The 26,972-nt window shown below is 45.3% G+C and overlaps 1 protein-coding gene across 4 annotated transcripts in view; it reads left to right on the forward strand.

The window, feature by feature from the left end:
• Dpp6 (dipeptidyl peptidase like 6) overlaps positions 1-26,972 on the forward strand; it is an 887,986-nt gene that overhangs the window by 547,872 nt on the left and 313,142 nt on the right. For all 4 annotated transcript variants that reach the window (XM_057791926.1, XM_057791942.1, XM_057791918.1 and 1 more), the window contains exon 3: positions 20,649-20,747. In XM_057791926.1, the coding sequence (XP_057647909.1) occupies positions 20,649-20,747 (99 nt within the window). The remainder of the gene's footprint in view (positions 1-20,648; positions 20,748-26,972) is intronic.

Genomic DNA, 26,972 nt, shown 5'->3' on the forward strand with positions numbered 1-26,972 from the left:
TATTCTCATATTTCCCTTGTAGAGTCTGGAAGGGTGGCTGCAACTATGGGAGGAAAAGCTATAGAGTATCACTAAACAATTTGCTGTCAAGCACTAGAGTCTAATATAGTCTGATTTCCTCAGATGCACCAAGAACTACAATTAGCTTTGCCTTCCTTGGACCTGGATCCTTAAGCCATCTGTGTTTTTTGCAGCTCTTGTGGGGTTATTTGTATAAGACTGGGAGATTAGACACTATTAGTGCTTCCAGGGGTGTGCTAACAGAGTGTTAACCAAGCTAGGAAGGGGACATCATCCATCATCTATCAGCAAACGTTGTGCTTTTGTGTTCTGGTAATCAGAAATTTGGAGACAGCAACTTGTTGGTCAGATCAGGATACTCTAACAAAATAAGCTACCAACTCATGGGCAATGGATAATGGGAATTTTTATAGTACTGGAGGGAGAAATTTCAAGTTCAAGGTGCAACTGAGGTTTTCTCTGGTGGTATTTCCCTTTGCCTTGATGATGACAGCTTCCTCTCTCTCTCTCTCTCTCTCTCTCTCTCTCTCTCTCTCTCTCTCTCTCTCTCTCTCTCTCTCTCTCTCTCGGGAGTGGTTGGCAGGAGACTGCACATAGAAGGGTAAATTCTTCTCCTGCCTCTTTCTCTAAATGCAGTCACCTCAATGTTTACGGCCTCAACAAGCAAATTGTAGATGGGACACCATTCCAGAAAGTCAGTTGGCTTGGGTGTCTGTGATGGCCTTAGGCACTAACACAGTCTGCCTTCTCACTTTTAAAGGTTGGCACCCACTCTAAGTCTAAGGGATAGCTGCTACATCCTGTAAGGACTTGAGTTTGGGCCCCAGATCCCACATGGAAAGGCCAAGTTGGGTGACATGCTCTTATAATCCCTCAACTGGGGAGGCAGAGGCAGGAGGACCTTGCTAACCAGCCCTGATCTGGGAGCCCCATGTCGGTGAGAGCACCTATTCTATTTTTTAAAGTTTGCCTTTCCTTTTATTTCTATTTATATATGTATATATAGTCAAATGCTCATGTGTAGCTGCCCACGGAAGCCTGAGGAAGGGAATCACATCCCTTGAAGCTAGGGTTACAGGTGGTTGTGAGCTATGCAACTTGGATACTGGGAACCAAATTCAGATAGATTCTTAACAATAATCTTAACTGCCGAGCCATCTCTCCAGCTCAAAGAGAGCCTATTTCAAAGAAAAATGGATGGTGTTCTTGAGGATAATATGCAAGGTTGTCCTCCAGTCTCCATATGCTTCCACACAAATGTGTCTATACATATAAATGAGAGAGAGAGAGAGAGAGAGAGAGAGAGAGAGAGAGAGAGAGAGAGAGAGAGAGAGAGAGAGAGAGAGAGAGATGGGGGCCGGGCAGGGGTAAAGACAGTCATTAGTCCTAGAAATTTCTTAGTTTGGTTGAAGAAACATTATCAGAAGTGAGATGTGGGCCTTCTCGCTGCCCCCTGCCCTCCTCCTCTATTACAGAAGGTACCGGTTCAGAAGCACTTACAGCTGAATGGTTCATCAGTCTGATTCAGCTTGGGAGCTAGGTACTCAGCAGCCTTCCTTCATGTCAGACTCCCTGTTCCTTTGAATCCCAGCTCTAAAGTTTCTGTACAAAGTCAGTTCTTAAGGAGCTCTGAGTCTTCCACATGTGCCCAGGGGCTGCAGTTCTCTGCACAGGAGGCCCCCTGCAGGGCTTTTGTAGGCACCACCATCTCTGTCTGGTTCTATGGAGATGACTGGGAAGGTGCAAGGTCACACACGGGCTCTTCACAGAGCCTTCTGTGGGGCAAACACCCTGGCCTCTTGATCTTTCTGATGTACATGCAGCTTCTTGCCTCTCAAGGGCAAATCTCTTAATTTTGCATGTTTTAAAATCTGAAGAAGGGGCAGGCCCGGGCAGCGGAGGCACCAGCACGCAGGCAAGTCCGGGCGGCAGAGGCACCGGCGTGCAGGCAGGCCCGGGTGGCGGAGACACCGTCAGTCAGGCCCGGCAGGCAGGCCTAGGCAGCGGAAGCACCGGCGCACAGACAGTTCTGTGTGGCGGAGGCACCGGCACGCAGGCCTAGGCGGCGGAAGCACCGGCGCGCAGGCAGGCCCGGTCGGCGGAGGCACCAGCACGCAGGCAAGTCTGGGCGGCAGAGGCACCGGCGTGCAGGCAGGCCCGGGTGGCGGAGGCACCGACAGTCAGGCCCGGCAGTCAGGCCTAGGCGGCGGAAGCACCGGCGCACAGACAGTTCCGGGTGGCGGAGGCACCAGCAGGCAGGCCTAGGCGGCGGAAGCACCGGCGCGCAGGCAGGCCCGGGCGGCGGAGGCACCAGCACGCAGGCAAGTCCGGGCGGCAGAGGCACCGGCGTGCAGGCAGGCCCGGGTGGCGGAGGCACCGGCAGGCAGGCCTAGGCGGCGGAAGCACCGGCGCGCAGGCAGGCCCAGGTGGCGGAGGCACCGGCAGGCAGGCCTAGGCGGCGGAAGCACCGGCGCACAGACAGTTCCGGCCGGCGAAGGCACCGGCAGGCAGGCCTAGGCGGCGGAAGCAACGGCGCGCAGGCAGGCCCGGGCAGCGGAGGCACCAGCACGCAGGCAAGTCCTGGCGGCAGAGGCACCGGCGTGCAGGCAGGCCCGGGTGGCGGAGGCACCGGCAGTCAGGCCCGGCAGGCAGGCCTAGGCGGCGGAAGCACCGGCGCGCAGGCAGGCCCAGGTGGCGGAGGCACCGGCAGGCAGGCCTAGGCGGCGGAAGCACCGGCGCACAGACAGTTCCGGCCGGCGAAGGCACCGGCAGGCAGGCCTAGGCGGCGGAAGCAACGGCGCGCAGGCAGGCCCGGGCAGCGGAGGCACCAGCACGCAGGCAAGTCCTGGCGGCAGAGGCACCGGCGTGCAGGCAGGCCCGGGTGGCGGAGGCACCGGCAGTCAGGCCCGGCAGGCAGGCCTAGGCAGCGGAAGCACCGGCGCACAGACAGGCACAGGCGGCGGAGGCACCAGCACGCAGGCAAGTCCGGGCGGCAGAGGCACCGGCGTGCAGGCAGGCCCAGGTGGCGGAGGCACCGACAGTCAGGCCCGGCAGGCAGGCCTAGGCGGCGGAAGCACCGGCGCGCAGGCAGGCCCAGGTGGCGGAGGCACCGGCAGGCAGGCCTAGGCGGCGGAAACACCGGCGCACAGACAGTTCCGGGCGGAGGAGGCACCGGCAGGCGGGCCCGGGCGGCAGAGGCACTGGATACAGGATAGTATGGGCAAGAAACAGTGAAGCCTGCACTGAGAACAGATTGCCCCGCTACAATTAAATCAAACCCAATAGATAGCATCGGTAAGAGGAGATGGGCAGACGCCAAGGCAAGAATTCACCCAACAATCTGAAAAACAACATGAAAACACCAGAACCCAATGATCTTACAACACAAGGACTTGAACACCCTATCACAGGAGAAGAGGAAAAAACTGACTTTTTGAAAGCAATAGAGTCCCTTAAACAACATGTAAAAAACGCCCTCATAGAAATGGATGAGAAGTATAACAAAAAGTTTGAAGAAATGAGTAAATACGTAAATGATACCCTGGGAAGCCAAGAAAAAATGATCAAACAGGTAATGGAAACAGTCCAAGAATTGAAAACTGAAATGGAAGCAAGGAAGAAAACACAAACTGAGGACCAGCTGGATATGGCAAATATAGGTCAACGAGCAGAGACTACAGAAACAAGCATAATCAATAGAATACAAGAGATAGAAGAAAGAATCTCAGATTCTGAAGACAACATAGAGAAAATAAACGGACTGATCAAAGAAAACACCAAAACCAACAAATTCTCATCACAAAACATTCAGGAAATATGGGACACAATAAAAAGACCAAACCTAAGAATAATAGGGATAGAAGAAGGAGAAGAGGCACAGCTCAAAGGTCCAGAAAACATTTTTAACAAAATTATGGAAGAAAACTTCCCCAACATAAAGAAAGATATTCCTTTGAATATTCAAGAAGCATACAGAACACCAAACAGACTGGATCAAAAAAAAACGTCCCCTCGCCATATAATAATCAAAACACAAAATATACAGATTAAAGAAAGAATATTAAGAGCTGCAAAGGAAAAAGGCCAAGTAACTTATAAAGGTAAACCGATCAGACTTACACCTGACTTCTCTATGGAAACCACGAAAGCCAGAAGGTCCTGGATAGAGGTACTACAGAAACTAAGAGACCATGGATGCAAACCCAAACTACTATACCCAGCCAAGCTATCGTTCACTATCAATGGAGAAAACAAGACATTCCAGGATAAGAACAAATTTAAACAATACGTTGCCACAAATCCAGCCCTACAGAAAGTAATAGAAGGAAAATCACAACCCAAGGAATCCAACATTGCCAACACTGCCTACAATAACCCAGGCATCTAGCGACCCTTCAACAGCACAACTCAAAGAAGGGAGACACACAAACTCTTCTACCAAAAGCAGTAAGAATAACCGGAGTTAACAACCACTGGTCATTAATATCACTTAATATTAATGGTCTCAATTCACCAATAAAAAGGCACAGGCTAAGAGATTGGATACGAAAACAGGATCCAACAGTCTGCTGTTTGCAAGAAACTCATCTCAACCACAAAGACAGGCATCTACTCAGAGTAAAGGGTTGGGAAAAGGTTTTTCAAGCAAATGGTCCTAAGAAAAAAGCAGGTGTGGCCATACTAATTTCTAACAAAACTGACTTCAAACTAAAATCAATCAGAAGAGATCAACAGGGACACTTTATACTCATAACAGGAATGATTCAGCAGGATGAAGTCTCAATCCTGAATATCTATGCCCCTAATATAAAAGCACCCACTTATGTAAAAGAAATATTGCTAAAACTCAAGGCAGACATCAAATCACACACACTAGTAGTAGGAGACTTCAACATACCTCTCTCACCAATGGACAGGTCAATCAGACAGAAAACTAATAGAGAATTAAGAGAATTGTTGGAGGTAATGAATCAAATGGACTTAACAGACATCTATAGAACACTCCACCCAAATAGGAAAGAATACACCTTCTTCTCTGCAGCTCATGGAACCTTCTCGAAAATTGACCACATACTTGGAAACAAAGGAAACCTCCACAGATACAAAAAAATATCAGTGTCCACCTGTGTCTTATCAGATCACCACGGATTAAAGTTAGAAGCCACCAACAAAGCTACCCCCAGAAAGCTGACAAACTCATGGAAACTGAACAGTCAACTACTGAACCACACCTGGGTCAAGGAAGAAATTAAGAAAGAAATTAAAGTCTTCCTTGAATTTAATGAAAACAAAGAGACAACATACTCAAACCTATGGGACACGATGAAAGCAGTGCTAAGAGGAAAGTTCATAGCACTAAGTGCCCACTTAAAGAAAACGGAGAAAGCATACATTGGGGACTTAACAGCACACCTGAAAGCTCTAGAAAAAAAAGAAGCAGACGCGCCCAGGAGGAGTAGAAGACTGGAAATAATCAAACTGAGGGCAGAAATCAACAAAATAGAAACACAGAAAACAGTCCAAAGAATCAATGAAACAAAAAGTTGGTTCTTGGAGAAAATCAACAAGATTGACAAACCCCTATCCAAACTAATTAAACAACAGAGAGAGAACACGCAAATAAATAAGATCAGAAATGAAAAGGGGGACATAACCACAGACACAGAGGAAATTCAGAGAATCATTAGATCTTACTACAAAAGCCTGTATGCCACAAAACTGGAAAATGCAAAAGAAATGGACACTTTTTTAGATAAGTACCATATACCAAACCTAAACCAAGACCAGGTGAACGATCTAAATAGACCTGTTAGTCGCGAAGAATTAGAAACAGTTATCAAAAATCTCCCTTCCAAAAAAAGCCCAGGGCCAGATGGTTTCAATGCAGAATTCTACCAGAACTTCCAAGAAGAGCTAATACCTATACTTCTTAATGTATTTCACAATATAGAAACAGAAGAGTCATTGCCAAATTCCTTTTATGAAGCTACAGTTACCCTGATACCAAAACCACACAAAGACCCAACCAAGAAAGAGAATTACAGGCCTATCTCACTCATGAACATCGACGCAAAAATTCTCAATAAAATACTGGCAAACCGAATCCAAGAACACATTAGAAAAGATATCCATTATGATCAAGTAGGCTTCATTCCAGAGATGCAGGGCTGGTTCAACATACGCAAATCTATCAATGTAATCAACCATATAAATAAACTGAAAGAAAAAAACCATATGATCATTTCATTAGATGCTGAAAAAGCATTCGACAAAATTCAACACTCCTTTATGATAAAGGTCTTGGAGAGATTAGGGATACAAGGGGCATACCTAAATATAATAAAAGCTATTTACAGCAAGCCGACAGCTAACATTAAATTAAATGGAGAAAAACTCAAAGCCATCCCACTAAAATCAGGAACACGACAAGGATGTCCACTCTCTCCATACCTCTTCAATATAGTGCTTGAAGTTCTAGCAATAGCAATAAGACAACATAAGGGGATCAAGGGGATCCATATTGGAAAGGAAGAAGTTAAGCTTTCATTATTTGCAGATGATATGATAGTATACATAACCGACCCCAAAAACTCTACCAAAGAACTCCTACAGCTGAAAAACACCTTTGGTAATGTGGCAGGATACAAAATCAACTCCAAAAAATCAGTTGCCTTCCTATACACTAAGGATAAGGAAGCAGAGAGGGAAATCAGAGAAGCATCACCTTTCACGATAGCCACAAATAGCATAAAATACCTTGGGGTAACTCTGACCAAGGAAGTGAAAGATCTATTTGGCAAGAACTTTAAGTCTTTGAAGAAAGAAATTGAAGAGGATACCAGAAAATGGAAGGACCTCCCTTGCTCTTGGATTGGGAGGATCAACATAGTAAAAATGGCAATTCTACCAAAAGCAATCTATAGATTCAACGCAATCCCCATCAAAATCCCATCAAAATTCTTCACAGATCTGGAGAAGACAATAATCAACTTTATATGGAAAAACAAAAAACCCAGGATAGCCAAAACAATCTTATACAATAAAGGATTGTCTGGAGGCATTACCATCCCTGACTTCAAACTCTATTACAGAGCTACAGTACTGAAAACGGCTTGGTACTGGCATAAAAACAGAGAAGTTGACCAATGGAATAGAATAGAAGACCCTGACTTTAGCCCACAAACCTATGAACACCTGATTTTCGATAAAGGAGCTAAAAGTATACAATGGAAAAAAGAGAGCATCTTCAACAAATTGTGCTGGCAAAACTGGAAGTCAATCTGTAGAAGAATGAAAATAGATCCATATATATCACCATGCACAAAACTCAAGTCCAAATGGATTAAAGACCTCAATATCAGTCCAAACACACTGAATCTGATAGAAGAGAAAGTGGGAAGTACTCTACAACACATGGGCACAGGAGAACACTTCCTACGTACAACCCCAGCAGCACAAACACTAAGGACATCATTGAATAAATGGGACCTCCTGAGACTGAGAAGCTTCTGTAAAGCAAAGGACACTGTCACTAAGACAGAAAGGCAACCCACTGACTGGGAGAAGATCTTCACCAACCCCGCAACTGACAAAGGTCTGATATCCAAAATATACAAAGAACTCAAGAAATTAGACCGTAAAAGGTTAATCAATCCAATTATAAAATGGGGCACTGAGCTGAACAGAGACTTTTCAACAGAAGAAGTTCAAATGGCCAAAAGTCACTTAAGATCATGCTCAACTTCCTTAGCAATCAGGGAAATGCAAATCAAGACAACATTAAGATACCATCTTACACCGGTCAGAATGGCTAAAATCAAAAACACCAATGATAGCCTCTGCTGGAGAGGTTGTGGAGAAAGGGGCACTCTCATCCATTGCTGGTGGGAATGCAAACTTGTGCAACCACTTTGGAAAGCAGTGTGGCGGTTTCTCAGGAAAGTCGGGTTCAACCTACCTCTCGACCCAGCAATACCACTATTGGGAATATACCCAAGAGATGCCCAAACATACAACAAAAGTATATGCTCAACTATGTTCATAGCAGCATTGTTTGTAATTGCCAGAACCTGGAAACAACCTAGATGTCCTTCAATGGAAGAATGGATGAAGAAAGTATGGAATATATACATATTAGAGTACTACTCAGCAGTAAAAAACAATGACTTCTTGAATTTTGCATACAAATGGACGGAAATTGAAAACACTATCCTGAGTGAGGTAAGCCAGACCCAAAAAGAGGAACATGGGATGTACTCACACATTTTTGGTTTCTAGCCATAAATAAAGGACATTGAGACTATAATTCGTGATTCTAGAGAAGCTAAATAAGAAGGTGAACCCAAAGAAAAACATATAAGCATCCCCCTGAATATTAACCTTCATCAGGCGATGAAAGAAGACAGAGACAGAGACCAACATTGGAGCACTGGACTGAAGTCTCACGATCCAAAGGAGGAGCAGAAGGAGAGTAAGCACGAGCAAGGAACTCAGGACGGCGAGGGGTGCACCCACACACTGAGGCAATGGGGATGATCTATCGGGAACTCACCAAGGCCAGCTGGCCGGGGACTGAAAAAGCATGGGACAAAACCGGTCTCGCTGAACATAATGGACAATGAGGACTACTGAGAACTGAAGAACAATGGCAATGGGCTCTTGATCCTATTGCATGTAATGGCTTTGTGGGAGCCCAGGTAGTTTGGATGCTCACCTTAATAGACCTGGATGGAGGTGGGTGGTCCTTGGACCTCCCACAGGGCAGAGAAACCTGCTTACTCTTTGGGCTGAGGAGGAAGGAAGACTTGATTGGGGGAGGGGGAGGGAATGGGAGGTGGTGGCGGGGAAGAGGCAGAAATCTTTAATAATTAAATTAATTAATTAATAAAAAAAATCAGCAATAAAAAAAATCAAAGAGCATAGAAAAAAAGTAAACTTCCTTCAAAAAAAAAAAATAAAATCTGAAGAAGGGGAGACTTTCCTACAAAGAAGATATAAACATAACCAGTAAGCAGATCAGCATTAGATGTGGGAGAGCATCCACCCATAGAAGAAGGAATGGGGGAGCTGGGGGGCTCTCTATGGTTGAAGTTCTTGCTGCCCAGGCATAAGGGATTGAATCTTAACCCCTAGTAGCCCAAGTGCTAGGCAAGTGGAAAGAAAGAGAAGGACTCTGGAGGTTATTAGTCAGGCAGCCTGGCCCAAATAACGGTACCCCAGGTTCTGTAAGCGAAATCCTGCCTCAAAAACAAGAGAAAGAAGACACTCCACAACATACTCGGCGCCAGCATCCCCCCATTTGATGTTGGCGGGATCTCGCTCCTGGAAGATGGTGATGGTCCTCCCGTTGATGACAAGCTTCCCATTCTCAGCCTTAACTGTGCCTTTGAACTTGCCATGGGGTGGAGTCATACTGGAACATGTAGACCATGTAGTTGAGGTCGATGAAAGTGTCATTGATGGCAACAATGTCCACTTTGCCAGAAGTGAAGGCAGTCCTGGTAACCAGGCATCCAATACGGCCAAATCCGTTCACTCCGACCTTCACCATCGTGTCTCTGGAATGAGGCTGGCACTGCACGAGAAGAAGCGGCTGTCTCTAGAACAGGGAGGAGCAGGGGCCCACTTGAAGGGTGGGGCCAAAAGGGTCATCATCTCCGCCCCTTCTGCCGATGCCCCCATGTTTGTGATGGGTGTGAACCATGACAAGAATGACAATTCCCTCAGGATTGTCAGCAATGCTTCCTGTACCACCAACTGCTTAGCCCCCTTGTCCAAGATCATCCATGACAACTTTGGCATTGTGGAAGGACTCATAACCACAGTCCATGCCATCACGGCCACCCAGAAGACTGTGGATGGCCCATGTGGGAAGCTGTGGCGAGATGACTGTGGCGCTGCCCAGAACATCATCCCTGCATCCACTGGCGCTACCAAGGCTGTGGGCAAAGTCATCCCAGAGCTGAACAGGAAGCTCACGGGCATGGCCTTCGGTGTTCCTACACCCAATGTGTCTGTCGTCGATCTGACATGCCGCCTGGAGAAAGCTGCCAAGTATGGCGACATCAAGAAGGTGGTGAAGCAGGCATCCGAGGGCCCACTAAAGGGGTACCCTGGGCTACACTGAGGACCAGGTGGCCTGCTGTGACTTTAACAGTGACTCCCTCTCTTCTACCTTCGATGCTGGGGCTGGCATTGTTCTCAATGACAACTTTGTAAAGCTCATTTCCTGGTACGACAATGAATTCAGCTACAGCAAGAGATTGGTATACCTCATGGCCTACATGGCCTCCAAGGAGTAAGAAGCCCACCCTGGACCACCCATCCCAGCAAGGACACAGCAAGAGAGAGACCATCGGCTGCTGAGCAGTCCCTGTCTTAACCAACCCTTGACACTGAGCATCTCCCTCACAGTTTCCATCCCAGACCCCCAGAATAGCAGGAGGGGGCTTAGGGACCCCTACTCTCTTGAATACCATCAATAAAGTTCATTGCACCCCTCTAAAAAAAAAACAAGAGAAAGAGAACAATAAAGAAACATCTGGGGCTGGAGAGATAGCTCAGCAGTTAAGAGCTCTGACTGCTATTCCAGAGGAACCAAGTTCAATTCCCAGGATCCACATGGCAGCTCACACCTGTCTGTAACTCCAGGTCCAGGACTACTAACACCCTTACACACACATGCATGCAGGCAAAACACCAATGAACATAAAATAAAAATAAATTATATATAAAAAAGAAAGACATCTGGCATCAGCTTCTGGCTTCTGCATGCACATCATGGGCACGCACATACGCGTGCGCACACACACACACACAGAGAAGTGAAACACAATGCTGTACACTGCAGTATAGGTAAACATGGAAGCATGATGCCTTTTGATGATTTTAAGTTTCTTTTAAAGGCATCGGAACCAGTTTTAATTTACTATTATGATTCCACAACTCTGAGCCTGTATTGGATCCACTAAACAGAGACTTGGCAGAGTAAACCAGCATGTGGATTTATTTTACTTTTAAATATAATATTTTTTCTTTTGCTTTTTTTTTGAGACAGGATGTCTCTATGTAGTTTTGGAGCCTCCCTGGAACTCACTCTGTTGGCCAGGCTGGCCTCGAACTCACAGAGATCCACCTGCCTCTGCCTCCTGAGTGCTGGGATTAAAAGCATGTGCCACCACCGTCTGGTTACACTTCTCCTAATTAATATGTATTTCAATAAAGAGGTAAATAGTGCACACATACACACATATAGCCTACCTGTGTGTGGTAAAATGAAGTCATGGATACTAAGTAGATGTAAGTCATTAAAAGACAAAGGTCAATAAATAGATTTTAAAGTTTGAATTTGTCTTAAATATGTAGGAAAGTGGATTGAAGGGCCTGAAGAGGGAGGGTTTGGATACTTTTGATGTATCAAATTCAGAAACTTTGTAAACAATAAATGAGACTTTCTTTGTTTTGTGAGCATACATAATAAAACTGAAGGCTTAGGCTTTGGATTTCAATATGGCAATGTCTCAGAAAATTAGGAAACAACCTACCTCAAGACCCAGCAATATCACCTTTGGGTATATACTCAAAGGATGCTCAATCATATCACAAGGACATGTGCTCAACTATGTTCATAGCAGCATTATTTGTCATAGCCAGAATCTGGAAACAACCTAAATGTCCCTCGAAAATGTGGTACATTTACACAATGGAGTCTTACACAGCAGAAAAAAATAATGACATCTTGAAATTTGTGGATGGATAGATTTAGAAAACATCAAATTGAGTGAGGTAACCCAGATCCAGGAAGACACATATCATATCGACTCACTCATAAGTGGCTTTTAGACATAAATCAAAGAAAAATGAGCCTACAATTCACAGTCCCAGAGAACCTAGACAAGAAAGAGGACCCTAAGAGCGACATACATGGATCTAATGTATATGGGAATTAGAAAAAGATCTCCTGAGTAAATTGGGAGCATGGGGAGAGGGTTGAAGTGGAGGGGAAAGGAAGGAAGGGGAGCAGAGAAAAATATATAGCTCAATAAAAAAAGAAACAATAAAAAAACCTGAAGGCTTAGTTACTAGTGTTTCAATTAAAAAGTACAGTGTGTCCAGTTCTGCTGCTGTGCTGTTAGTTTTCATGGGTGACTTTGAAGATGTGAACTTATAGGGAGAAAACTTTTAGGATACATTATCATTGTGGATTTTATAAACTGTGGATATAACCATAAAAATATATTGCAGCAACACTGGGAGTTATTGAAATGAAATAAGCAAAAGCAATGGGGTGGATTGGAAAAACAAAGGTTTTCTATATTCCAAAGACATCATTTGGGAATCTTCCATGTGTGAGGTCTCAGAAAAGATGAAGTCATTGTCCCTCTCTTAAAAAGAAACAGGAAAAGAGCCAGGCTCTTTTATTACAGAATAAAAGTTTGGAGGTGATGGATTCAATGCTAACTTTGTAGAAGAAAAGATGGTGTGGCCATTATGATCCAGCCCAAAAGAAATATCCTACAGAGTGCTGAGGGCAGGTTTTCCTATAGCCCCTCTGCTGCCACTCACATGAGGTGAGGTGTCTCAATATCATTTTTGATTAACCATAGTTACTTAGTTTTATATCCAGAGCAATTCTGCAGAAAAATACATTTACTATGTTTTGGCATCAGTTTCACTGTGTGGTAGGAGAGAGTGCCCCTGGATAGCAGTTGTAGCCCTTCTGTCTGCAGGGCTTCTGTGTAGGTATGAGATGCCACCTTCTTGGTTCTGAGTAGAGCTGGCATCAAATGAACAGTCCACGTTGGCTGGACACTATCAGGGAAAGAGGTTGGAAGCCCCAGGTTCACACTGCATTTTGCCGAGCTCTTCCTGTCTGGGGTCTCATTGCATATTGCAAATATTCTCTCCTTATGGTAAGGACAAGAGGGGATGAGCAGTGTCTGAGGTAGGTGTCCCTGGGTGGGTGTTTGTACTTTAAATAGAGTCTAATTGGGGAGGGCTGCTTCCATCTCATGAGAGAATCCGGTGCAGAATGCGCAGGCAGAAACACACCGACAGAGCCTGGGGTAGGGTACTCAGGCAGACACACAATGGTAGAGCCAAGCAGGTACCCTGGGCTCTCACTGAGCCCTTTTCTTTGTGCCAAGTCACTTGTGTTAGGCTAACATTCCATGGAACAGGTTGTGCTGGCTCATTGAGTGAGGCCATCAGAGCACCTGAGGGTAAATAGGCAGCTTCCTTGTCCTCTTCTGTCACCTCCTCCTCCCCTTCACTCTCCCATCTCCTTCCTCTTTTTCAGCCTCCCTCCCCTTCCTCTCCCCTTTTTTTTCCCCTTCCTCCTTTTCTTCTCTTTTGTTTGATTTTTGAGACAGGTTTTTATATAAGTCTAAGGCTAGCTTTGAACTTACAGCCTTCCTGGCTGAGTTGGTGTTGCAGATATGAGCAGCCACATCTGTTCTCTGTGTTCTGAAGTATTTGGAAGGCCATTGTTCTATGTAAGAGAATCCATTTGACTGAGCCTCAGTGTGTGAGTCCCACTGCCTCTGTGGCACTACCTTCTCCAGCCCTTGTCTCCTCTGGGTTTGGAAACTGAGTACTTGGGCTGTGCTATCTGCCTGCTGCACAGCTTTGGAGAAGTCACTGCACACTTTGGAGAAGTGGCTCCAGTCTCCTTCCCTGCAGTGGCTTTTCTGCCATATTCTATGGGGATCATAACAGGCACGGTGCCATTGATCCTTGAATTGTGAAGTAGTGGCCTCCACTGTCCACAATAACAGAACATCACGGGCAGACTCTGGGGAACACTGTCCCCAACCAAAATGGTCAGGAGGGGATGAGACCCCCACAGAGTACATGCTGCAGACACCAGTGCTTAGGAAGTCCTAGCGCTGTAGGAATTATTTCATGTTTTAAAGTCCCTAGTAGAGAAGATGTTCCCAACCTTGTCCTGTTTAACAGCATCAGTGTCCAAAAACTCTTAGAAAAGGGGGTGGGGCTGAGAAACTCATCTTAGTACTAAACCTTCGCATCTACATCACCCTAGGCCACGGGAGACCTGGTAACCCATATGGCAGGTTGATTAGAGGAACCATATACTTGTCTAGGATCAAGCTAAAGGTTGAGAGAAAATTACTTTTCAGTGAGACATGAATTCCCATGAGGAGACATCCCAAGTCTCAAAGCTCCTAGCTACTTCTCTTGGCCCCAGCTTGAGGCTGACTACCAGCTTAAGAGGGAAGCTAGGTATGTAGGCTTCCCCGTCTTGACTACAGGCATAGAGAAGTTCTAGAGGGAGATACTCTGATACATGACTGCCCTACGAAGCAGCAGCATGAGCTCCTCGCACAGCTGGGATGGAATGGTTTCCTTGAAGGAAGCACCAGGCAGAAGTCCACAGAACCCAGACACACATACATAACAGAGGGTACCAGTGACTAGGAGAGGCTGGCGTTTGGGGAGTTCCCTGTCCAAAAGCTGGGTTCACTTGAATAACATCACCTGTTTAGGCAGCAGGCCACATGAGAGCTACTCGCAAGCCGTGATCCAGAAACTGTGTCCAAAACTTCAGCATCATTCCTAAGGCCACACAGTCAGGAGGCTCCCACAACCCAGGACTCCTGTGTTCTAGAAGCTGGGCCCCAGTATATGGAATACCAGCTTCACCCAAGGGAAGAAGGTCAAGGAATTCAAATCCCAGGGGAAAATGGGAAACATCATTTTAGTTTTATTTAAAAAAAAAAATCTGTAGATGTAATTAGAGAAGGCAGAAATTAATGGAGAGGAACCAGTGATCTTAGAAAAGCTAGTTGGGAATTTTAGGAATTTAAATATACTATTCGATTCCATTGGTCGACTTCTCTGTTTTTATGCCAATACCAAGCTGTTTTCAATACTGTAGCTCTGTAATAGAGTTTGAAGTCAGGGATGGTAATGCCTCCAGACGATCCTTTATTGTATAAGATTGTTTTGGCTATCCTGGGTTTTTTTGTTTTTCCATATAAAGTTGATTATTGTCTTCTCCAGATCTGTGAAGAATTTTGATGGGATTTTGATGGGGATTGCATTGAATCTATAGATTGCTTTTGGTAGAATTGCCATTTTTACTATGTTGATCCTCCCAATCCAAGAGCAAGGGAGATCCTTCCATTTTCTGGTATCCTCTTCAGTTTCTTTCTTCAAAGACTTAAAATTCTTGTCAAATTAATCTTTCACTTCCTTGGTCAGAGTTACCCCAAGATATTTTATGCTATTTGTGGCTATCGTGAAAGGTGATGCTTCTCTGATTTCCCTCTCTGCTTCCTTATCCTTAGTGTATAGGAAGGCAACTGATTTTTTGGAGTTGATCTTGTATCCTGCCACATTACTAAAGGTGTTTATCAGCTGCAGGAGTTCTTTGGTAGAGTTTTTGGTGTCGCTTATGTATACTATCATATCATCTGCAAATAACGAAAGCTTAACTTCTCAACTATGTTCATAGCAGCATTGTTTGTAATAGCCAGAACCTGGAAACAACCTAGATGCCTTTCAATGGAAGAATGGATAAAGAAAGTATGGAATATATACATATTAGAGTACTACTCAGCAGTAAAAAACAATGACTTCTTGAATTTTGCATGCAAATGGACGGAAATAGAAAACACTATCCTGAGTGAGGTAAGCCAGACCTAAAAAGAGGAACATGAGATGTACTCACTCATATTTGGTTTCTAGCCATAAATAAAGGACATTGAGCCTATAATTCGTGATCCTAGAGAAGCTAAATAAGAAGGTGAACCCAAAGAAAAACATATAGGAATCCTCCTATATGGAGACAGAGATGGAGACCCACATTGGTGCACCGGACTGAAATCTCAAGGTCCAAATGAGGAGCAGAAGGAGAGAGAGCACAAGCAAGAAACTCAGGACCTTGAGGGGTGCAGCCACATACTGAGACAATGGGGATGTTCTATCAGGAACTCACCAAGGCCAGCTGGCCTGGGTCTGAAAAAGCATGGGATAAAACCGGACTCGCTGAACATAACAGACAATGAGGACTACTGAGAACTCAAGAACAATGGCAATGGGTTTTTGATCCTATTGCACTTACTGGCTTTGTGGGAGCCTAGGCAGTTTGGATGCTCACCTTACTAGACTGGGATGGAAGTGGGTGGTCCTTGGACTTCCCACAGGGCAGGGAACCCTGATTGCTCTTTGGGCTGACAAGGGAGGGGGACTTGATTGGGGGAGGGGGAAGGAAATGGGAGGTGGTGGTGGGGAGGAGGCAGAAATCTTTAATAAATAAATAAATAAATTTAAAAAATAAAATAAAATATACTGATTTACATTTAAGAACTTAGAGCTCTGTGAAAAGGCCATCAGGCACACTGAAAAGCAACAAAATCAGGGAGACAGGACTGAAGGAGTCAGGTAGATGCGCTCAAAGACATAGAAGCCAGCAAGAGCTGTGGAGAGTGTCTGAGGGGCTACGGGACCCAGGCAGAGCTTCAGCAGCTGGGCATGAAGGACAAGGGAGAGGTGATACTGAATGAGGTAGGTGTTAGAATTTCTGATGTGAAGATTTATTCATTCTTGGACTGTAGATACTACAGACTCTTGCCTCAGATTTGGAAGAGGAAGCCCACAAGAGAACATCACCTAACAGAGCTTCTGAACATACTGAGAGAATCTTTCTACCTCCATCTCGAGCTGCTTCCGCACGTGCTGTCTGCCTTGGCAGTGATCCGTTTCCTCAGAATACCAAACCTGCTGGCAGTTCTTGCCTTGTAGCCTTCCTAGTGTGAATGTTCTTTTGTTGTCTATATCTGGGCTAAGCTGTTCTTTCCTTGGGAAAGTCTTCCCAGAATTCCTCCTTCCATCTTATTCCTGTTGACCGTGGGGTAAACCTGGCCTCGAGGCTCGTGCACTGTTGCTATTGTGATCTGGTTGCTTGCTTGACTCTGGCTCCCATGGCACTGTGAGCTCCCTGCTTTGAGGCTCACCATGACTTATGGACAGACACATTAGTTAGTGTTCATGTCCACCAGCACCTCAAAAGTCACATGGAATGAATCAAACTGTAAGCAGTGGCTTATATAATAGCTAATATAATATTATATAATAGTGCCCAGAGATACAGCAGACAGGAACTACAGAATGTATAGCTGCTTATGGGCAAAGTTTCCTGCCTAATAGAACACACACACACACACATACATGCACGCACGCACACACACAGAGTACTTCTATCACAAACTTCCACTATACACATGTCTTTTACATGTTCATTAAAATTTTTAAATCAAAATAAGAGTTTTAAGCTTATTTATTTCATTTTATGGAAAAGTGTGAGTGCCCACATATATGTAGATGCACCAGGTACATGTTTGATGCCCATGGAGGCCAAAACACATCACATTTTAAGCTATCTTCTTCTGTGGCTACTTCAGTGGCAGACAGAAAGTCACAAGAGGGATGGACTTGGCTTGGTTTTTTTTCCCTTTTTTTATTGATTTTATTGAGCTATGCATTTTTCTCTGTTTCCCTCTCTTTCTCTCCCCTCCCCTTCTACCCTCTCCCATGATACCCATGCTGCCAATTTACTCAGGAAATCCTGTCTTTTTCTACTTCCCATGTACATTAAATCCATGTATGTCTCTCTTAGGGTCCTCATTGTTGTCTTGGTTCTCTGGGATTGTGATTTGTAGGCTGGTTTTCTTTGATTTATGTCTAAAAGCTACTTGTGAGTGAGTCCATATGATATGTGTCTTCCTAGGTCTGGGTTACCTCACTCAATATGATGTTTTCTAGATCCATCCATTTGCCTGCAAAATTCAAGATGTCATTATTTTTTCTGCTATGTAGTATTCCATTGTGTAAATGTACTACATTTTCCTTATCCATTCTTCAGTCGAGGGGCATTTAGGTGGTTTCCAGGTTTTGGCTATGACAAACAATGCTGCTATGAACATAGTTGAACACATGTTCTTGTGTATGATTGAGCATCCTTTGGGTATATACCCAAAAGTGGTATTGCTGGGTCTTGAGGAAGGTTGTTTTCTAATTTTGTGAGAATCGCCATACTGATATTCAAAGGGACTGTACCAATTTGCACTCCCACCAGCAATGCAGGAGTGTTCCCTTTACCCCACAACCTCTCCGGCATAAGTTGTTGTCATCAGTGTTTGTTGATTTTGACCATTCTTACAGATGTAAGATAGAATCTCAGAGTTGTTTTAATTTGCATTTCTCTGATGGCTAAGGATTTTGAGCATTTCCTTAAGTGTCTTTCAGCTACTTAAATTCCTCTGTTGAGAGTTCTCTGTTTAGGTCTGTACCCCATTTTTTATTGGATTATTTGTTTCTTTGATGATCAATATTTTGGGTTCTTCGTATATTTTGGAGATCAGCCCTCTGTCTGATGTGGGGTTGGTGAAGATCTTTTCCCATTCTGCAGGCTGCCATTTTGTCTTTTTGACATTGTCCTTTGTTTTGCAGAAAGTTTTCAATTTTAGGAGGTCCCATTTATTAATTGTTTCTCTCAATTCCTGTGCTACTGGGGTTTTATTTAGGAAGTGGTCTTCTGTGCCAATGCATTCAAGTGTACTTCCCACTTTCTCTTCTATGAGGTTCAATGTGGCTGGCTTTATGTTGAGGTCCTTGATCCATTTGGACTTGAGTTTTGTGCATGGTAATACATATGGATCTATTTTCATTCTTCTACATGTTGACATCCAGTTCTGGGGCTTGGCTTGTTTTAAGATGTTGTGTTTGGAGCCTCAATCGCTCAGTATGTGACCATTGATTGTGTCTCACAGTAAGGATACCTTTGATTGTATCTCATTGCAATTCCTAAGACTTTTGTTCACAGTATGTAGGATGCCAGTCCATCCACAAATTCTAATGCTTTTCAGAAATGGTTCAGTAAAAGTCAGGTCCCTTGTTAGTACAGCAGGAGAGAGAGAGTAGTTAGGTAAGATGTGGTCTACACAGGGACACATGGATTCTCTAGTGATTTCTGTAATATGTAACATCTGGAGAAGCCAGAAGGAAGGATTTCAAGGTGACTTAATAAAATCTATGTGCTGAAATACTAAAAGCATTGAGAGATTTGTTCAGAGATTATTCTTTGTTCCATATGCAATCCCCACAAAATTCCTTGCTATGGCCCAGACTCACGACACATTTGGAAATAGAAAATTTTAAAAGGTAAATGGAGTTCCAAAGCAAGCACAATGATGGCCCCAAGATGGCTCAACAGCTAGAAACTGGAAAGAAACACAAACTTAACAACCAGAAACCAGATGCCAAAAACAATGACCTGGGGTAGATGGCTTGGATGTCATGCATAAGGACAGGTTCAATCTGCTGCACCCCTGAAAAACAAAAATAAAACAGCCACAAAAATCAACACCACCTCAGTCAACCCCACATCATAGCTGAGCTGATGAAATGGAGATCCAAGTCTTTAAGGAAATCCAGTGAATTTAGCATCTTCCAGCTAATAGGACAGGGAAAGAAGCAGCATTCTTGGTTGACAAAGCTTTGGATACATCTTTCATAATCTCTTTCTTAGTCAAGTGAAAATAAGAGAAATAACTTAGACAGCCTAGCTTTGGGTTTTTCATCTGTTCGCTCAGGCCTCCTGGAGAATCTTGTGTCTTTCCTAAGCAGATAAATGGATTTTGTGGCTGTCATGGAGATAGCCTCTTCTGGAGGGGGGGGGGGGCTGAAATCCAGGACACTTTGACCTCTGTAAATAGGATAAAAGCTGGCAGGGTTTCAAGCCTGCTCAAGAGAGACCATTAACTGAGCATGTCCTCTCTGGGTGGATATTAGTTCATCGACTTCCTAAGCTTATCCCAGATGCTTCCAGTCAGGATGGGGAGGGCTGTCCTGGGAGTTTGCATACAGGTATTTGGGGGTGTCCATTGATCGGAACTAGAACTAATCCTTAACCCAAAGATGGCCAGAGGCAGGTGACACAAATGGAGGCTGAATATCTTTAAGATGTTTTCTTTTTCCTTCAACTCCTAGCAACCTGCCTGTCTACATGTGACATTGAGCTCTGTTTTGTATAAGGGTATCTTTTCTCTTGATAACCTTTTCCAGCTGTGAGGCACATTTACTTCTGTGTCTAAGAAAAAGGATCGTGTGTGTGTGTGTGTGTGTGCACATGCATGTGTGTTTGTGTCCACAGCAGGCTGCCCTCACCTTGGAATGACACCTAAAATCTGCTAAGTAGAGCAGGAGTACAATCCAAACCTGAAGGGCGGAATGAACAGAGGCAAGAGGCCTGTCATGTAAAGCATTGTCCAGCTACTCTTCTCTGGTTTCAAAACATCTTTCAGTCATTTTTTTTTTTGCCATACACTGGGTATTTTCCACCTATCCAAGGTCAGCTCTGTGCGTGTGTGTGTGTGTGTGTGTGTGTGTGTGTGTGTGTGTGTGTGTAGGGAATTTTACTGAACCATGATGGCTTTCTCATATTTTTGATAGTTTCATTAGAGAAAAGCAAGACTGGCTTTCATCCACCATCCACAATCCATAATTGTGTTTGACCATGTTCACTGTTTCTGAATGGCTGACACAGTGGTTTATGCGGTCTTTGATCCACCGCAGCGTTTAACTGTCTCTGTCCTTTTTCTCTCCAGCGGAAGATACTAGTCTGTCTCAGAAAAAGAAGGTGACCGTGGAAGATCTTTTCAGTGAAGATTTCAAAATCCATGACCCGGAGGCCAAGTGGATAAGCGGTAAGTCTGTAGTCCTTAGAGAACCTGGGAGGTCCCTCCCACCCCACTTCCTCTCGGTCATCTCTATGTGGGAGTTTGTCCTCTCTTCCCTTGTAAGGGCAGTGAAGCTCTGCAGAAGGTCTGATCTGTGACTGTGACTGTCAACACATTGCCATCATCAGAACATGTGACCCTGGGATAGCCCCACCTTATTCTACAGGCTGCCTCGCAGACATCAGCATGGCCTCAGCTCTGTGAGACACGTGTCTGTTGAGGACCCATCCTCCATCATCCTCAATGTGTCCTCTCCCTCCTGGAGCCATTACCTCTTTCAGGGAGATGAAACACGTTGCTAAGCAACAGAGCTTATGGTGCTGCTCTACTGAGCATGCATTCTCCTTGGTACTGGTCTTCTTCTCTGCTTAAGTTCGCTTTCACTCACCTGGGAGCTATGACCAAGCACTGTGCAGAGATCTGTGCAGATGCTGAGAAACATACCTTCCCTCTCAGCTTCAACCTCGATCCAATCTCATTTTATAGTTTTGGGGGACTATTTTCTTAAACAACAAAACAAAAACAGAACAGGGTACAGATAGCAGTATGGTCCTGACTCTTGACATCCTGGAGGATGACTTTCCTCTAAGGGGGTCTGAAATCCCATGAGCCTGCACTGTCGCCCTCCCTGGCAGGTGGTGTCTCTCCTGCTGTGTCCCTGGCTGTGCTTTGCATTGTTTTCCCTTTAGGGAATGCCCTTAGGTTGGCAAGCCTTTCCAGCACATCAGGTCCAGGCTCAGGGATAGGGTATTCCAGAGAGCAGCAGGTTTCCTGAGAGCCTTACATGGCAGAGCTGGTCTCCAGCACAATGGGCTGGCCACCCACCCGACTCCCAGTTTTGTGCCCTTTGCATTGTACTGCTTGGTGTGGTATTGTTAGAGCCGTTTGTTACCCAACAGCCCTGGGCAGGCTTCCCATACTTTGCCAACTGAAAAAAGTCAATTAGCAGTACTTCCACCTTCTAGCTCTTCCCCCTGGGCAGTGGTTTCTCTCTTTTCTGTACTGTGATTGTGGTATTACTTTCTGACCCCAAGGTTAGCTCCTTCCTTGAGCAAATCAGGAGATGGGTGTTTCAAAGTATGTGTTTTGTAAAGTCTTGAGAGAAATGACAAGTAGGGTGTTGGGGGTGTCTGTGGATATAGTATGTGGGGACCCAGCACATAGGGGGATGGAAGAGCAGAGGTCTCCTGCTGCTGTGGGAGTGAACCTTCAATGTTGAAGGTGCCTTAGCATCTACCCCATCCCACCCCCACTGTGTGTGTGTGTGTGTGTGTGTGTGTGTGACTGCAAGCACCCACACACGTGTGCGTGCATCAGTGAACACATGCACACATTTGTGTTTTGACTCAGTGTTTGGACAGGTCTGAGCACTCAGGCAATGCTCAAGGTCAGATCTTGAGAATACAGCACAGTCTCTTTGGGAGCCCAAGGATGCATTCCGGAGAGGAACATTGATCCTAACTCAATAGATGCAGAGAGATGGATTCCTGCTTTCTCCCTCTCCATGGGAAGGCATTTTGGAGACTGTGAGCAGTCTTAAATGGATGGCTCGGGTTTGTTAGATAAGAGAACAGACCTCTGGGAAATGTAAGTCTAAAGCATCAGCCTGTGCTAAACTGTGATCAGCAGAACCAAATGCAAGCTGAGAGACAATACCCAGAGATGAGAAAGTAAAACACATCCAAACAGGGGCAGAAACAAGCTCAGAGGATACATGGAAGGGTAGAAATAAGGGGTGCCAGATCCAACTCTGGGGCTCAGAGACCACTGGAAGAGAACCCAGAAAGATTCCAGCAGGGGCCAAAAGTAGAGCTGTGCACTTTTTTTTATTAGGTTGCCATGGTTTCAGGCAGCCTACACCTAAAGTAACAGTCTGTGTGAAATGAGCAGGGTGGGGCAGGGGGGGTGTTAGTGACTGTGGAAGAGAGGAGGAGGGAAGGAGAAGAAGCAGGGGAGGAGGGGAAAGGAGGGGATGAAAAGGGAAGGGGAGGGAAGGGAAGAGGGCTGTAAGCCAGGAAACAGAGGCATAGGTTGTATAAGACACTGAAAGCCAGGGCGGTGTCTCTGAGCTGCCCTCCCACCGCTGTCAGCATCACGTGCTGGGAACTTGTTCTGACTGAATGAGAAGAGTTGCCTGGAGATGTGCTGACTCCACCCAAGGGAAGCCAGCCAGAGTGCTTTCCCCCAAAGCTGGGGTTAATTTAACCTCCTCCTCCTCTTCTTTTTCTTCATCCCTCTTCCCCCTTCCTTTCCCCTCCTCCTCAGGATAATCTCCTGGGTGTCTGGTATGTCTTAACATCTCCATAAGTACCTTACACCTATTAAGCTGTTTGATTCTCACAGGCTCCACTAGCCCATTTTCAGGTATGTGAGCTGAGGCTCAGAGTGTTTAAGTAGCTCAGCCCATATCCCACATCATCCTCACCTTCTCTGTGTTTATAGACTGCCACACTAGGTGGAATCCAGGTCTCCTGTCTCCAGGACATTTCTCTTGTGCCCTCATCAGCTACCTTCTCTGCTTTTAACCACTGTCTGGGCTGTGGATAGCACAGAGTTCCTACCATCTGCTTAGCACTGGAAGGCAATGGAGACTTTCTCTACTGAGAAAGTAATTTAGATTTTTTTTACATCAATCGCTGGTATTAACATGTGGCTTAGGTTTAATATTGGAGCTCATGGTCTGGAAGGAAGGCTCTGTTTTTATCATAAGGAAGCTATGCTAGGTGAAATTCTTAAGACTGAAGACTTTAATTGGTTCTTTTTAAATAAATTTATAGTTTTGTTGGTAATATAATATTGCATAAGTAATTAAAAGGTAATTAATAGTAAGGACATGGAGCTTTGCTTAAGGTTTATAACCTCAGTGAACTTCTGTGTTTGTGTATCATTATACCAGCTGGGTAATCCTTTTATTTGTGAGTTAATTACAATAACAATTTTTATTTACTTTATTGTTACTTAAGCCTACCTTCTCTGAAAGCTTGAAATCTTTTAGAACCCTGAAACTTGAAGAACTTCCTTGTGCTTTTGTTACAAGAGAAGAAGAGCAGAGCTGACAAGGTCTCTGCTTCCTGGGAGGTCCCTCCTGCCTGCAGGGGAGAGTCTGGTAGCAGCTGCATCCTTCCACACACCTGCTGCATTAAGTGACTTCTCATATTTGTTACAGTAACTGCTCGTCCTCTCAACCTTTGGGGACCGCCTTAGTCGCTGTTTTACTGCTTTAAAGAAACACCATGACCACAGCAACTCTTGGAAAAGAAAGCCTTTAATTGGGGCCTTGTTTAGTTTCAGACTTTAGTCCATCATCATCATAGCAAGGAGCATGGTGGCCTGCAGGCAGGTGCTGGAGCAGTATCTGGGAGCTACATCCTGACCCACAGGCAGAGAGATGCTGACTGGGCTGTCAGAGGCATTTGAACCTCTAAGCTGATTGCCGTGATGCACTTCCTCCAATAAAGCCACACCTCCTAATCCTTTTCAAATAGTGCCACTCTTTTATGGCTAAGCATTCCAATATATAAGCCTATGGGGCCATTCTTATAGAAGCTACCACAGGGATCTTTTCTGTGCTGTTCCAGGGTTCTGTGACATGGGACAACATTGTGGCTACCACTTCTTTCCAGACTGAATCAGCCCAGTTCTATTCTGCCTGAAGTGATGGGCAGCCTCAAACCTTCCCCTCTCGCCTCACCCCTCCATCCCTCATCCATCATCTTCATCTGAAATGATTTGTTCAGAGTTTCATACTGCCCAGGCTGGACTCCAACTGCCTCTGTAGTAAGAGACAGCTGTGCCCGCTGCAGACTTTCTTCTGGTCACCTCATTTTCCTGAATCCTTCCACTTGTTGGCAGAGAGCCCTCTGTGTCTCAGGACACAGAGCTGGAGAGACTGGAAAATTGGAGAAAATTGCCTCCTTTGAATGGAGGAAAGGATCAGCTGGCTGGTTGCTACTGGAAAAGTGTATGTTTGAGGAGATAAAATTGGCCTAGGTGCTTGGGGCTCAAAGCAATTTGACTTCCAAATGTGTTTTAGCCTCTCTGTGTTGTTCTGAAAAACCAGATGGTTTGTTTTTTTTTTTTTTTAAATAAAGCTTGAGGGGTTCAGTAAGAGGGTAATTCGCTCTTAAAATGGTTTGTGTTTTTCCACTGCTTTTGGGAGACCACAGTTTTCAATCAGAACCAGAGTGGAAGAGAAGACATACCCTGGGTATCCCTGAGGGTAGCACCTGGCACATTGACCACAGGAAAGTACCCAAGAAGGATGGGTAAATGGAGCAAACCTGTTTCTCACTGTCTCTGTTTGTTCCAAAATCCCTGACCAAGGCAACTGAAGGAAGGAAGAGTTGACTTGGACTCATAGTTCAAGGGATAGCCCACCATAACCTGGAGCGTATGAGGGCGAGATAGTATGACTGTGATCGCATCGCATGTGCGGCCAGTAAACAGAGAGAGGTACGCCGGTCATCATAGGTTTCTACTGCTGTTTCAAACGCTGTGGCCAAAAGCAGCTTGAGGAGGAAAGGGTTTATTTCTCTTAGACTTCCAGACCCATCCATCACTAAGGGAGTTCAGGACAGGAACTTACACAGGATCCTGAAGGCAGGAACTAAAGCAGCAACATAGAGGAATGTAGCTTACTGGCTTTGCTCCCAGGGCTTGCTCAGCCTGCTTCTCTATACAACCCAGGGCCACCTACCCAGTGGTGTCACCTCCCACATCACTCATTAATCATGAAAATGTCTTACAGGCCACTCTAGCAGAGGCATTTTCTCAGTTGAGGTTTCCTCTTCCAGTATGACCCCAGCTTGTGTCAATTTAACAAAAAAAAAAAAAAAATGCCCACCACGTTGGTGCTCGGCTCCATTTCTCTTTTTATTCAGTCCAGGACACCAGCCCATGGAATTGGACCACCCACAGTTAAAGCAGGACTTCCCGCCTCAATGAACCCAGTCTAGATCTTCTCTCACAGATATGCAGATATAACGTGTATCCAGTGAGCAGATGGGCCTGATAGGAGGGGTCATGTGAAGTCACTGCATACAGTGAACACTGAAGCACACCCCTGTGCTATACGGCAGGTCTGAGTTGTACGCACTATGTGATCACAATGCATGCTTGTGCAGACAACAGTTGACTGCCTTTCTCTTCTTTTGTCGTCCTTGAGACCACACCTTTCCTCTGTTCCAGCCTCAGGAGCCCAGTTATTCCTCTGGTGGCAGAGGCAGTCACATCTGACCACACCTATGCTCTGTCAAAGCCTGCCCATCAGTGCGGTTCTGCACCCTCCTCTGATGTAGAAGCCCCCACACTTCATCTGAGATACAACCTCTATCTGCTCACCCTTCGCTGAATCTTTCTGTGGCTATCGCCCATGCTTCCCACAGGAAGAATGCAGAGGGCAGGAGCATTCGGTGTCAGGGGCAGTACAAACAGCCACAGTGGCTCCATTACACATCTCCCTGACTTCTGTCTCTCTGATTCTATTTCAGTCTTCACTAAATGCAGATGGGCAGGGGCTGCATTGCATATCAGAAATCCTCCATGTCAGATACATTACAATTCATAGCGGTAGAAAATGACAGTCACAAAGTAGCAACAAAGTAATTTTATGGTTGGAGGTCACCACAATATGAGGAACTGTATTAAAGGGTTGCAGCATTGGAAGGGTTGAGAGTCACTGCTTTAGACGCTAGAAAAATATGATGAAAAGAAATTAAATGTGCCGCGTGCGTGCGTGCGTGTGTGTGTGTGTGTGTGTGTGTGTGTGATGGCCTGTGACTGTAGTCTCTGCACGCAAGAGGGCTGGAGGGCAGTTCGAGGCTAGCCTGAGCTACAGAAAGTGAGCCTGTCTCAAAGACCCTGAGCGGATGGGGGAGGGGTATAGGGGAGGTGGGGAAAACTGGGGGGGAATGGGAGGAGAGGGGGGAGGGGAAACTGTGATCCGTACGTAAAATAAATGAAAAATTTTAAAATAATAGTAAAAGAAAGAACTTGTCTCAAAAAATGAGCCCCTCTTTTCAGACTTATCCAGATAGCTTTTGGAGAGACCTCAGTGTGCCTTCCTGGGCTTCCTTTGTTCTTCCACCCCACTGCCACTTCCTCTCTGCAGCATGGCCTCTGCCTGCTAGCACGGTGAACCACCATCCTACCGCCCCCTTCCTGCTTTTGCTTCTGTCTCTGCCTGCAAATGTT

This window comes from Chionomys nivalis, chromosome 1 (genome assembly GCF_950005125.1).
Source record: "Chionomys nivalis chromosome 1, mChiNiv1.1, whole genome shotgun sequence".
In the NCBI taxonomy this organism is placed as follows: Eukaryota; Metazoa; Chordata; class Mammalia; order Rodentia; family Cricetidae; genus Chionomys; species Chionomys nivalis.